This window comes from Bactrocera neohumeralis, chromosome 4 (assembly GCF_024586455.1).
Source record: "Bactrocera neohumeralis isolate Rockhampton chromosome 4, APGP_CSIRO_Bneo_wtdbg2-racon-allhic-juicebox.fasta_v2, whole genome shotgun sequence".
Classification (NCBI taxonomy): domain Eukaryota; kingdom Metazoa; phylum Arthropoda; class Insecta; order Diptera; family Tephritidae; genus Bactrocera; species Bactrocera neohumeralis.
This window is the reverse complement of record NC_065921.1, coordinates 89,625,753-89,638,346: the sequence shown is the minus strand read 5'-3', so window position 1 is coordinate 89,638,346 and position 12,594 is coordinate 89,625,753. Positions and strand designations below refer to the sequence as shown.

General features: G+C 39.4%; 3 protein-coding genes across 4 annotated transcripts in view; 1 reads left to right on the top strand and 2 right to left on the bottom strand.

The window, feature by feature from the left end:
• Positions 1 to 5,573, top strand: part of LOC126754801 (low-density lipoprotein receptor-related protein 1) — an 84,210-nt gene extending 78,637 nt beyond the window's left edge. The window contains exons 23-34 of one of the 2 annotated variants that reach the window (XM_050466929.1): positions 45 to 248; positions 310 to 650; positions 742 to 1,007; positions 1,070 to 1,466; positions 1,533 to 1,700; positions 1,804 to 2,371; positions 2,445 to 2,713; positions 2,799 to 2,932; positions 3,016 to 3,203; positions 3,275 to 3,445; positions 3,592 to 3,718; positions 3,774 to 5,573. In XM_050466929.1, the coding sequence (XP_050322886.1) occupies positions 45 to 248; positions 310 to 650; positions 742 to 1,007; positions 1,070 to 1,466; positions 1,533 to 1,700; positions 1,804 to 2,371; positions 2,445 to 2,713; positions 2,799 to 2,932; positions 3,016 to 3,203; positions 3,275 to 3,445; positions 3,592 to 3,718; positions 3,774 to 3,929 (2,989 nt within the window). In that variant the 3' untranslated portion in view covers positions 3,930 to 5,573. Of the gene's footprint in view, positions 1 to 44; positions 249 to 309; positions 651 to 741; positions 1,008 to 1,069; positions 1,467 to 1,532; positions 1,701 to 1,803; positions 2,372 to 2,444; positions 2,714 to 2,798; positions 2,933 to 3,015; positions 3,204 to 3,274; positions 3,450 to 3,591; positions 3,719 to 3,773 lie in introns of those variants that run through there. The other variant, XM_050466930.1, reaches the window with a different exon arrangement.
• A 2,237-nt stretch (positions 5,574 to 7,810) lies between these two features.
• LOC126755902 (uncharacterized) lies at positions 7,811 to 9,586 on the bottom strand. Its single transcript, XM_050468625.1, has 5 exons — positions 9,318 to 9,586; positions 8,885 to 9,218; positions 8,724 to 8,800; positions 8,228 to 8,648; positions 7,811 to 8,152 (listed from the first exon to the last, which is right to left on the bottom strand). Exons 1-5 carry the CDS (start codon positions 9,539 to 9,541, stop codon positions 7,811 to 7,813), a joined length of 1,398 nt encoding a protein of 465 aa, XP_050324582.1. The 5' UTR covers positions 9,542 to 9,586.
• Positions 9,587 to 10,744: 1,158 nt separating this feature from the next.
• LOC126754815 (uncharacterized) lies at positions 10,745 to 12,453 on the bottom strand. The gene is made up of 5 exons (XM_050466975.1): positions 12,209 to 12,453; positions 11,811 to 12,138; positions 11,639 to 11,715; positions 11,159 to 11,576; positions 10,745 to 11,085 (listed from the first exon to the last, which is right to left on the bottom strand). The coding sequence occupies exons 1-5, from the start codon at positions 12,415 to 12,417 to the stop codon at positions 10,861 to 10,863; spliced, it is 1,257 nt and encodes a 418-aa protein (XP_050322932.1). The 5' UTR covers positions 12,418 to 12,453; the 3' UTR covers positions 10,745 to 10,860.
• Positions 12,454 to 12,594: the final 141 nt, after the last annotated feature.

The window sequence follows — 12,594 nt, the reverse complement described above, 5'->3', positions numbered from 1 at the left end:
TTAACGAAACGTTATGCTTATAACTTATACTTTTCACACCTTAGACAATATCAGTGCGATGGTGATGACGATTGCCCGGACGGTTCGGACGAGGTGAATTGCACTTGTCCAGCCAATTATTTCACATGTGCCAATGGCAAGTGCATAATGTCGAGATGGAAGTGCGATGGCTGGGACGATTGTACTGACGGTAGTGATGAAAGCATCGCCACCTGTGCGCACGAGCATTGTCACGCCAATGCATTCAAGTAAGTGCTAGATAGAAAGTCTACAATGGCAATTCGCGTCTTATATTGTATGCATTTGCAGGTGCTCTAATTTGAAATGTATACGCAAATCAGCGCTATGTGATGGTGTGAATGACTGCGTAAATTCTGAGGATGAGTCAGATGAGGTTTGCGCTGCGCTACCGAAGTGTAGGCACGATCAATTCCAGTGCGAGAATGATGATTGCATATCGAAAGCGTTCCGCTGTGATGGCCAATATAACTGCATAGATGGTTCCGATGAGATGAACTGTCAGCCACCGGTTTGTGGTTTTGGAACATGCTCACAGATCTGTATTGAGAAAAAAGCTGGCCACTACAATTGCAAGTGCACGGAGGGTTATCAGAAAGGATCAAAGAAAAACGACACATGCTTGGCTTCAGGTATGTTCATTAAGCTCTTTATTGAGGGCAATAATATTTTGCGTTTTTGTAACATTAATATAAACTATTTGATTTGTTGTAATTGGTGTAGGTCCTGAACAAATACTTTTGCTCGCCTCTGAACAAGAGTTCCGTTTCATTTTGCCTGCAAAACAAGAGGGCACCACCGTGGTGGGTTTCTTCCAGACAGATAGCTTAAAAATTGATGTTTTCGACATACTTATCCGAACGAAAGATACACTCCTCTTCTGGATTGACTCGCATCATGGCAAAGTGCATACAATGAAAATAGCAACTCCGCACGCTGAAACGGGTACGCGCATGCGCAGAGATCTGAAGGAGTTGACGGCTTTTAATGTGAGCCTTAACACTACGGAAAATGGTACAGAAATTAATATTTAACGTTTCTTTCTACGCAGATACCGGATCTGAACGATCCGAAATCACTAGCGGTGGATTGGATTACCCAAATGGTTTATATAATAGATTCGCGGCATAATCAAATTATTGCTACGGATATCGATGGTAAGAAATACGTCTCGTTGGCGTCGACCGGCATGAATCCCACCGATATTGTACTTGAGCCGGAATCGCGTATTATGATATGGTCCACACTGGAAAATGGCATTTTGGTGGCATCACTCGATGGTACCAACAAGAAGAGTTTGGTCGAGCGCGATGTTGGCTGGCCCATTAGTTTGTCGATTGACTATCCTACCGGCCGCTTGTATTGGGCTGATTACCGCAAAGGCACCATCGAGACATGCAGATTGAATGGCAAAGATCGAAATGTAGTGCGACGATTTTCGAACAAAGGTCCGTACATTACTTCGAAGGGTTACACTTTGTGCACATTTCCGTTATACATAAATATATTTACAGAAAAGCCACAGAAAATTGATGTCTTTGAGGACTATCTATATATCAAGTTGTATGATCAAAGCATTATTAAAATGAACAAATTTGGTGTGGACAACGGCACATATTTGCTAAAAGGATATCGCTCATCGGATATTGGCATATTGCATCCACTAAAACAAAATCGCAACAGTAAGTACTAACTAATACACATGCGGACATTCGTAAACGCCGACCACTTACAATTTACACCTCTCTGTCATTGTTTTAACCTTCACCTTTCATGAAATTGCAGTCACAAATCCTTGTGCGAAAGAACCATGCAAAATGAAGCGCGCGCTTTGCATACTTTCCTCAGAGGCACGCAATGGCTTCGCTTGTAAATGTCCCAACGATCTGATAATGGTGGACGATGAGTGTAAGGCACATAGTGAGGTTCCCGATTATTGTCCGCTAAAGTGTAATCTCGGTACTTGCAAAGTGATTGATCATGTGCCGAAATGCATCTGTCAGCCACAATTCGAGGGTGAGCTGTGTGAGCACTCTCGTTGTTCCGGCTACTGTTTAAACTATGGTCTCTGCACGGTAGCACCCCAGCTGCCCGGTTCGTCCGAGCCACCACCATTGAAATGTAGCTGCACTCCTGGCTGGTCCGGCCCGCGTTGTGAGACATCGGTACCGGAATGCCAGAGCCGCTGTCACAATGGCGGATCGTGCCTAATCACAGACGAAGGTATGAAATGCACCTGCCCGGAATTGTATGTCGGCGAACAGTGTGAGCATTGCGTGAATTTGACCTGTGCCAATGGTGGCATCTGTCGTGAAACTCTGACTGGCACCACACAGTGCGAATGTCCAGATGGGTGAGTGCACAAGCGTAATGACTATAAATCGAACATTACTAATACATGCTGCCTTATTTATTTCCACCAATAGTTTCACTGGCAAGCGTTGCGAGGTGAATGTTTGTGATGGTTTCTGTAAGAATCAGGGTGTATGCAGCATTGGCACCAAAGGTGGCCCACAATGCCAATGCGCAGTCGGCTACTATGGCGAACAATGTGAATCCGACTCTTGTCAGACATACTGCTTGAACGGGGGCGTATGCACCGAACGCGATCAGCGCTTGATGTGTAGCTGCGGTGAGCGCTTTGAAGGCGAGCGTTGCGAAACCGACTTGTGCAAAACTGCAATACCACCACTCTGTAAGTAACGGTCTTTTGCGGATCCACTTATGTTTCCATATTAAATGACAAAATATCACAACTGTTGTAATTTACTTTAAAATAGTTTGCGATGAATCTGAATTGCCATCACGTAATCCCTGCACCGGCATCATATGCCAGAATAGCGGCACATGTCACGTTATCAAAGGCATGGCCATGTGCAACTGCACCGATCAATGGAATGGCGAGTTTTGTGAGGTAAGCACGCTCTTCCACATATACATAGATACATATGTGTGTTTGTACATACAAAGCAGAGCTAATTGCGTTTACTATTGCAGCGGCTGGTGGCCGAGGAGAATCCCTGCATTGGCTATTGCAGGAATAGCGGCGTTTGTCATTTGGATGCGTATACTGTGCCGTATTGTAGTTGCATTGGTGAGTGGGAGGGTGATGACTGCAACACGCCACCGAAATGTGTCAGCAGCTGTGGCTTTTGCCGCACCGGCAGCTCAATTAATGAATGCCTGTAAGTTTGCAGCAGCCTAAAACTGATTTCATTTCAACTACTGATTTACGCATTTATTTCATGATTTGCAGCTGTTCGGGCGGTAAAATCACGCCATGCTTGGCCGAAAGTGCGGACAATGTGAATATCGAGCGGCAGCAAGGGCAGGAACACACAGCGAATGTGCTATCGATATTAGCGGTAGTGCTGTCTGTCGCCATATTACTACTAACGCTCTTCGGGGGAGCGATATATTTCCTAAAGTAAGTGATGACAACTAATTGCCACAAGTTACTAAGTAAATATTATATAATTAATAATAATATTAGATATTAACTATATACACATACAGACATACATACAACCATATATATTAATATGTAATTTGTCTATTATTAAACATTTGCAGGAAGCATCGCATATCACAGCCATTTTCACATGCACGTCTCACCGATAACGTGGAAATAATGCTAACGAATCCCATGTACAGAGGCGATGCAGACGAGGCGCCAGCCTTCGTGCACGAAGACGACAAGGTAGCATTGCACAATGAAAATAAGTCACTTTTCTTTCAACACTTGCTCTTTCCAGGGTAATTTTGCGAATCCTGTGTATGAATCCATGTACGCGGATGCGATTGTCGAGCCGGCGGCGGTGGTTGAGAATGTTTTGAGTACGGCACCAGATGAGCGCAAGGGCTTGTTGCAGCACTCACACGATGACACAAGCACACCAGACATTCTTTGATGATTAACCACGAACGAAGTGTGTTAAGTTGGCGCTCGCCACAATCGTATAGGTTAGAAAAGTTAGAAAAGCTTAAGAACAAAGCTAAATGCTATGTAGCACCAAGAACCTTCACAAGCAGCCATTTTGAATAGCACATTTACGAACACACTGCTATTCATACAAACATACATGTAAAGGACTGATAGCGTAAAGATTTATTTTGTATTTATTAGTTTTCATGTGTAAAATGCCATCTTCTCAATTAGCGTGATTAATCGGTTTAATACAGTGGTGAAGTTTTAGCGTAAAAATGTCAATAACAAATTATAGGATTAAATTAGCAGATTCATTGTACAATCAGTCACCTTGTGCAGTGCATATTGAAGCAATGTAATGTAAATAGTAAATAACGAATTAGGCTGGTGTTAGTCGAGCTTAAAAATAGCATATCAACGCCAGGCATTTATTTGTATGTATGTAGTTAGTAACTAAGGCAGGACAATGTAGGTGTCTGAAATTGTATATTTTGTATTTTACGCTTTAGTTCTTCGTTGAAAACAAACGCCGTAGTTAAGCCAATGACGAGGTAGCTAAATAATCGATTATTATGTAACGAATAACTGTGAAATATCTTTCTATTTGCCTTCTGTGCATTTTCTCTCTTATTTATTTATTTATTTTTGTTTTTATATTTCATATTTTATGCACCAAAGCGTTAAAATTTGTAATTCTTCACAGAAAATTTAAATCGTATAGCATATAAAGTATAACTGCAACTTGCATATGTATGCAGCAATCTCATTGGGTGTGGTCAATTAATACAAGCAATAGTGCCATGCCTGTTGAACGATTTTCGTTGAAGCTTCATTAATAAACTAGTCTTTTAAATTTCGTACAGCTAGCTATATTCTCAAAGAAGCTCTTTGAATATACATATGTACATATACGTATGTTTGTACAATTGGTGCATTTATATACAACTGAGTAAGGTCTTTAAGTAGCCACATACCTGGAATATTCCAAAAAAAAGCATTTTATTGTAAATAACTCCAAAAATGAATGAAGACTTGTATATGCCATTATCTGTAAGTTTAATTTTTATTTAAATACAAATGACTGTTTACTTCGTCGTAGACTAGAATCGATAACGAATATGTTTAAAGACTTTAAATAGGTACTAATATACATACATATATAATATACAACATATTTACTGGTTAAGAAACGAACAAATGCTTGCATTTAAATGAAATCGTGAGATTCTTCAATAGTTTTAAGTTTAAATTTACAAATATGCACACATTACTACATATGTACTAAGCTATAAATGCTCACATGCATGCATATGTATGTATGTAGGCAACCGGCCAGTGCGGCAGGAGTGCAGTATGATGCCCCGGTGGTAACTGGTACATCACCACTAACTAGTGAACTCACTGGTTGCTCACTGGTGAGCGGTATTGGCGGCCAATTGTAACATAGTGCTAAACACACACACACATACATACGTATGTATACATATTTAGTTGTTGTAAATTAAGTAAAACAATGGCGTTCTAAAAACGAATGACAGTGCACTAAGAAACAAACATACATGTATACATACACATGTTCTCCTTTTGTAAATTAAAAAGCGAAATAAAAGTTTTCGAATTTCCCAAATATGTTCAGTTTATTGTTTTTGTATTTGATCGCCTAACAATTTTTGAAACTTTAGTTCACTGTAGTGCAAAATAAACTGGCATACTCGATTCCGTAGGCAAAAGTTTCAGATGCGCGCACGAGGTCCATGATTATATTAAAGGTGTCGTCACGCGGATAGAAGTAATTGTTTTTTATTAGGAAAACTAGCCGTCTCGCTGGCTGTGCTAAAAGATTTGATGTTTTTTCCTTTAATTGGATAATCAATTTGGGGCGTTTTTGACGTGGTGGGTTCCAAGCCCAGCTCACAACCCTTGGGAGAGATGGTTCGCCTTCTCACTTTAGCTCACCTTCAAACGGGTGTTCTTTGGCTAGCCAGCGGATACTTGGTCTAAGACCGGAAGTCGTGAGCTGCCTGAGCCATATGCAAAAGAATGAGAACTATACAAACATATATTTAAAATAAGCATCTAACTTATCTAAATTCTATTTCTAGATCGTTCGAAAAGTAACTTAAATTCCAATATACACACCTTATCAGTTCATTAACTTGCATACAATGTATAGAGATCATAGTTCGTTTGACTTTTGCAATCAATGCTAATCTCATCACTGTTAGATTCACCAGCCAGCAATTTCAGCCGGTTCGATTACGGATGAGGAAGTTTTGAAATCAACCAGTTACAACTACTTTCTAACTAGTACTAAAAAACGACGCTACAAAAGTAGACCGATATTTTTCCCGCTCTTTTTACATTTCTCTTCAGTAAGGTTTGCCATTTCATCACGGAAAGACATACAATCTAACAGCGAGTCGAAATTATTAAAGATGACTACCGAAATTTGGAGTTTGTGGTCTCGACTTTAAGAGCGCTACGTCTAATTAATAGTCGTTAAAATCGTCCTGTCAGATCAACAATTGAGCATCTAGGGGAAAAATTTGAATCCAAAGACACAGTACAAAATGTTCCCGTGCCAGTAAGAAAAACAAATGCCCGTAGTGTCGAGAATAATGCTGCCTCTAACGCATCAATTGAGAAAGACCCAAATCAGTCTCTCACACGTCATTCTCAAGCGTTGGGCATCTCTGGGACGTCGTTGTGGCGAATTTTGCGAAAAAAACTTGGCCTGCGTCCTTACAAGATCAAATTGACGCAAGAACTAAAGCCGCTTGTCCACCAGTATCGTGGTATGTTCGTGAATTGGGCCGAGCAACAACTTGAAAATGATCCGGATTTTCATCGAAAAATCATCTTCAGCGATGAGGCTAATTTTTGGCTTAATGGCTTCGCCAAAAGCAAAATATGCGTTATGAGTCAGGCAGCAATCCACACATACTCCATGAGCCACCATTGCATACCAATATCAATGATAACCGAATATTTTTGGGCCGATTTGGATGATAAGGATTTGGACAATATGTGGTTTCAACAGGATAGCGCCACTAGCCACACACCGAATGTGACAATCGATTTATTGAAAACCAAGTGTGGTGAACGTGTTTTCTCACGAAATGGACCACCTCGGTCGTGCGATTTGACGCCATTAGACTATTAGCTGTGGGGCTACGTCAAGTCTATTATCTATGCCAACAAGCCAGCGACTATTGATGAACTTCGCACGAATATCGAACATGAAATTGCAGCAGTATCGGCCGATTTATGCTTGAAAACCATCGATAATTGGGTTCAGCGACTGGACTTCTGCAAGCGTGACCGTGGTGGCCATGCAAAAGAAATCGAGTTCCTTACATAATAGCAACGAATGTTCTTTCACAGGAAAAAAGAATTTCATTGATATCCCAAACCGGTTTTGTTTTATTTATTTTTGTAGTGCACTTATTGCTAACTGTTAATATGTTTGGTAAATAGGGAAACAGGGAATTGTGCAATGTCAGCAAACCTTTGCTTTGCCGTAAAACAAAAATTGTGTAAATAAAGGGTAATCGGAGTAGTAAAAATAATCGCTGTGAGCCGAGCTAACGTCAATAAACATACGGTAAACGTAGCTTAAATTGAGATATCGAATGATAAATTCTAGAAGCAGAAAATTGTCAAGCCATCGAAATCTATACAAATACCATATATGCATGGGTGATAATGTTATTCGAATATTTTACAATATAAGAGGGCGGTTCGATAGATACTTCAAACCACGAGTAGATGGTGCCAGTATTGCAATAGAAATTTACTACCCTATAGTACATTCTCGGAAACGTAGAAAAAAAGAGCAATATCTGTCGGTTAAGGAATGTGCGTTTAGTTCGGATTGCTAGACGATAGTTGAACCGTTTTGTTTGCATTTGTTCCCGTTGCAGCAAAGTTAGAACAGACGAAAAGTTCAAAGTCAAATAAAAGTATACGATATTTTATAAACTTTCTGTTAAGCAACAATTCTAATTCTCCAGACTTCGTAGTTTTACTCTTACCTTCCTGTATGGGAAAGTAATCAATGATGAGGGCCACATCTTCAGGGCGACAGCAGAACATGTAGCCCAGTGTTGGTAGACGTCGCAAATTCCCGAATGTGCTATTTTTCAACCATTCAATTTCGTCACACACGTCCAACTCACAGAACTCATCGTGCGTTGGATTCGTCGCCTGTTAAAATCGAAAAGACACAGTATAGTAATCAATGACACTTCGTTAAATTTGCTAAAAGTATTTTTTTCGTACATAAGGTGAATTGTGTGCAATGACCACAATATCGTCATTTTTCTCCTCGTCTGCGGAAAACGGAGATTTCAAATAGGCCCAAATATACGTAGGCGCCGTGATTGCTATGCTATCTTTGTGAATGGCCACAATTTCTGGTTCGCAATTTCCCCGACCCGGAGGTGCCGTCAAATTACCGTAAGTGCCCATATGTACGAGATATTTTACGGAGCGTGTGCGCTCCTTCAAGGCATCGAGGAAGTGGCGCCAGTTATGTTGACGCAGTTGGCGCCACCACATGGTGTTGAAAATGTATGCGTGACTTTCCAGTTGACTCTTTAGCGGTTCGTCTTGCAATAAACTGGTAAAGTCGAATTCGAAGGCATCGAAAAGGGTATGTGATTTGCGCAGCTTATCTCGGGTCGCATTAAAAGTCTCTTGACTGCCATATACATATTTGAATTGGAGTTTAAATTGGTTACAGGAAGCCCTAGATATTAAGTGTGTAAGTACTCACCTCATAAATGGAAAATACGTTTTGAGGCTTCTGACCTTTTGACCTAAATCTACGGAAAGTTCATTTCGGTTCTTCTTCTAACGAAATTAGAAATGAATTTTGATGTTAAGACAACGTTAAAAGTGGGATTAAATAGCAGGTTAAACATATTCGTCACGTACCTCGTCTAAGACGATGGCCTCGCCATTCAATTGTGCTACGAAACTGACAAATTTCAATTTAAAGTAATCGAGATCATAACAGATACCCGCTTTGATATCACTTGCTACCGTCTGGATTGGCGCACCGATAGCGTAAGTCATGTAATTCTCGCAATTCGGCAATAATGTTTTACTTTCATAAAGATCATAGTTCGTTTTAGATCCGCATAGAATAGTCATTTTTGTACTAAATGCGCTGAGAATTCCTTTTATGCCAATTTGGTTATTCTCGTCACAATTGAATTCTGCGGTGTTTGAGGACAAAACCTGGTCGATTTTACTATCGTAGCCATATCTGTTGATAATAGATGTTACATTAAATTAGCGACAGCAGGATCTCTTTTTACACGTCTATGGGTGCTCTCATATAGCGCTATCGCTGGTACTAACTTACCGCTCATCACGTTTCTTATAAACTAATCCCGAACTGCAGTATGCGGTAACCGATTCTCCGATGTCTAGATGTATCGCAGATGCTTGTGCTTTGAAAATAACTTTTTTTGAACCAAAATTTTGCGCAAATAAGGGAGCAGGACTTAGAATATCCAGTTGACAAGCAGATATGACTTCACATCCGGTCGCGATCGCGAGTAAATACAAAAGAGTGATGTGCGACATTATTGGCCTCACCACTTCGCTGATAATCTATAACTGAAATTAAATATTAAGCATACTCGTATATAGAAACTCGTTCACATAAACGTAGGAAATTATTGTATATGTGTATGTGCGTATCTTGTGATTGTTGAAAAGAAATGCGCGATGCATTGAGCATACATGCAAAACTACTCAAATGCGAACACAGAGCACACCAAATCGAGGGGGTTCCCCTGATTATATGCGCACGTTCATATATATTCATATATAAGTATGTATGTATATAAGAACGGACATTAGTAATACACGTGTACTCTGGTGTTTAGCTGATAAGTTGCAAACCTGTTTGTTTAACTCAACATTTGTGCATGTGTGTGTATGAATCCGTAGACGTATGTTCCTTTTAATATGATACCCTGAACGGGGTATATTAAGTTGTTTGTAACTCCCGGAAGTAAACGTTGGAGATCCTATAGAATATACATACATATAAATGATAACGTTGAGTCGATTTAGCCATGTCCGTCTGTCTTTCTGTCTATATATATACAATCTGAGGCACTAAATTTTTGAGATATCGATCTGTAACTTCGTACCTACCCTTTCCTCACCAAGAAGCTGCTCATTTGTCAGAACGGTCGATATCGGACCACTATAGCATAAAGCTGTCATATAAACTGAACAATCGGAATGAAGTGCTTGTTTATTTGACGAGATATGTTCACAAAATTAGACGTGGGTTATTGCCTAAGGCAGTGGTGTAAACTGCAAAGAAATTGTTCAGATCGGATCACTATAACATATAGCTGCCATACAAACTGAACAAGCGGGATCAAGTTTTTCTAAGGCACCTTTTATTTATATTTGTGAAGTGTATTATAGATTCAGTGCAACCGAAGCTGACGTTTTTTCTTGTCTTTCCTTGAATTGACCCCTCACATATCTCTTGAGTTCTTATTGTAAGTAAGCGTAAACCTTTATTCAAATAGATACTCTCAGATACTTGAAATTATATTTATTAAACGTCAATGGGTTCTTTGAAGTGGAGAGCAGCCAGTATGACTAAGTAGATAGCAAAAATCGAAGCGTTGAGAGTTCATTGCTCGTCTTTTTACTCAATCATGCTTTCGTAACTTAAAAGTTAGTTTTTTATTATTACCACATCGTGGTAAAGAGACAGTTCTTCAAGTTGATTTCGAACATATAAAGTCCACTAGACATATGTACATATATTGAATAGTAAATTTATTGAAATGCAACAGCTACAAAAAGTTATTTCAATGCAAAATTTCAGAGACTACAAATGCTGTTATTATTAAATTGATAACAGCTGCGGTTGTTCAAGGTGATAATGAGTGCAAGGGAACAGCGGCAGTTGTTGTTTCCAAGATTTTGGTTGATACCGGAAAATGCTCGATGATCTTCGCTACTTCTTCCACACGACAACAGAATGTATAACCGAGTGTTGGAACACGGCGTAGGTGTCCAAATCTGCTCTCTTTCAACCAGGCAATGTCGTCACAAATATCCTTTTCACAGAACTCTGTGTGGTCTGGCGCCTCTATCTGTAAGCGAAATAGAGCAAAAAACTCTTAAGTGCGTCATGAATATTTATTTGGTGTGATATAGTTGGTTTACATAGGGAGAATTGGTTGCTATTACAACAAATTCCTCTGCAGTATTCGGTATGAGTGGTTTCACATATGCCCATATATATTTGGGAGCCGACACGGCCAAGTCAGTTGATTGTACAGTCACCTCTTCCGGCTTGCCATCTGGGGCCTCCTTCGCTGGCATTGTTGCATTACCATAACGTCCTACAAAAACTGTATATTTCTCAGAAAATGTACGTTTTTTGAGTGCATTTAAGAAAAAGCGCCAATTATTTTCACGCAGCTGTCGCCACCACATCGTATTGAAGATGTAAGCAAAATCATCGAATTCATTGCGAAAATTATCATCTTGCAGAATGCTGTCGTAGTCATATTCGAATGCCTTAAAAAATGGATTTGAATCTCTGCGCATAAAGTCTCTTGATATATTGAAATTTGACTGGCTGTGCGTCAATAAAAAATAAAAGTATAATTTTGAAAATGTAAACTGAAAATAATTGTTTACCTCATAAAATCGAAATAGTTTTCCAGATTACCAACTGCTTGCGCAAGATCGACACCGAGTTCATTCGAAAGGTTTGGCTTTGTGATAAATATTAAAAATCAAGGATATACATATAATCCATATGCAATCGAACCATATTTATTAATGGCATGTAATAGCCAAAAGCACTCACCTCGTTTGAAATCCAAATATCGTTTCTTTGGTAAGCTATATAGTTGGCATACTTCAGCGCAAAGCTCTCAAGATCATAACATATTGCTGACTTAATAACTGTACCAACTAACGGTATATTTTCGCCAATTGCATAACTCATGAACTCATCACAGTTCGCCAATGTCCTTTGACTCTCATAAAGATTTAAACTAATCGACGACGAGCATCGAATAGTAAAATCGCGATCATAGATATTTTCAAAATGCCCTTTCACATAGATGTAGTCATCCTTCCCACAAGATAGTAATGCCTTCTTATGAAGCGAGTGACGTTCCACGCTGTAGCCACTGTATCCATATAAACATTTATGCTGACATACATAAATAATTACAAAAAAAATTTGAAAAATCCGCTTACTTAAAGATTATGCCGCTCGCACAATAAACCTCTATACTTTCATTCTCACTAAGTTCAAGCCCGCTTGGCTTTGCTCGAAATGTTAAATTTTTGGAACCGAAATTTTTCGACAACAAAGGTCGCGGATGCTGCACAAATAGTCGACAAGCTTTTGCTAAACTAAAAGCTGTCAGAATCAGCAAAAATAGTTTCAGATTTACTTCAAACATCGTTACAATCCGCCGATCTAATGCAACTGACAAAGGCATAGCCTGGGTCTGTGCATTTTATATCAAGCGCCACTTATTGTTTAAAAATATTAACATTGTTGCTTTTATATATTTTGTTTGTATGTATGTATGTGTACAGAAATATAATTAGCTATATATGAAACCGATATTGCTGAG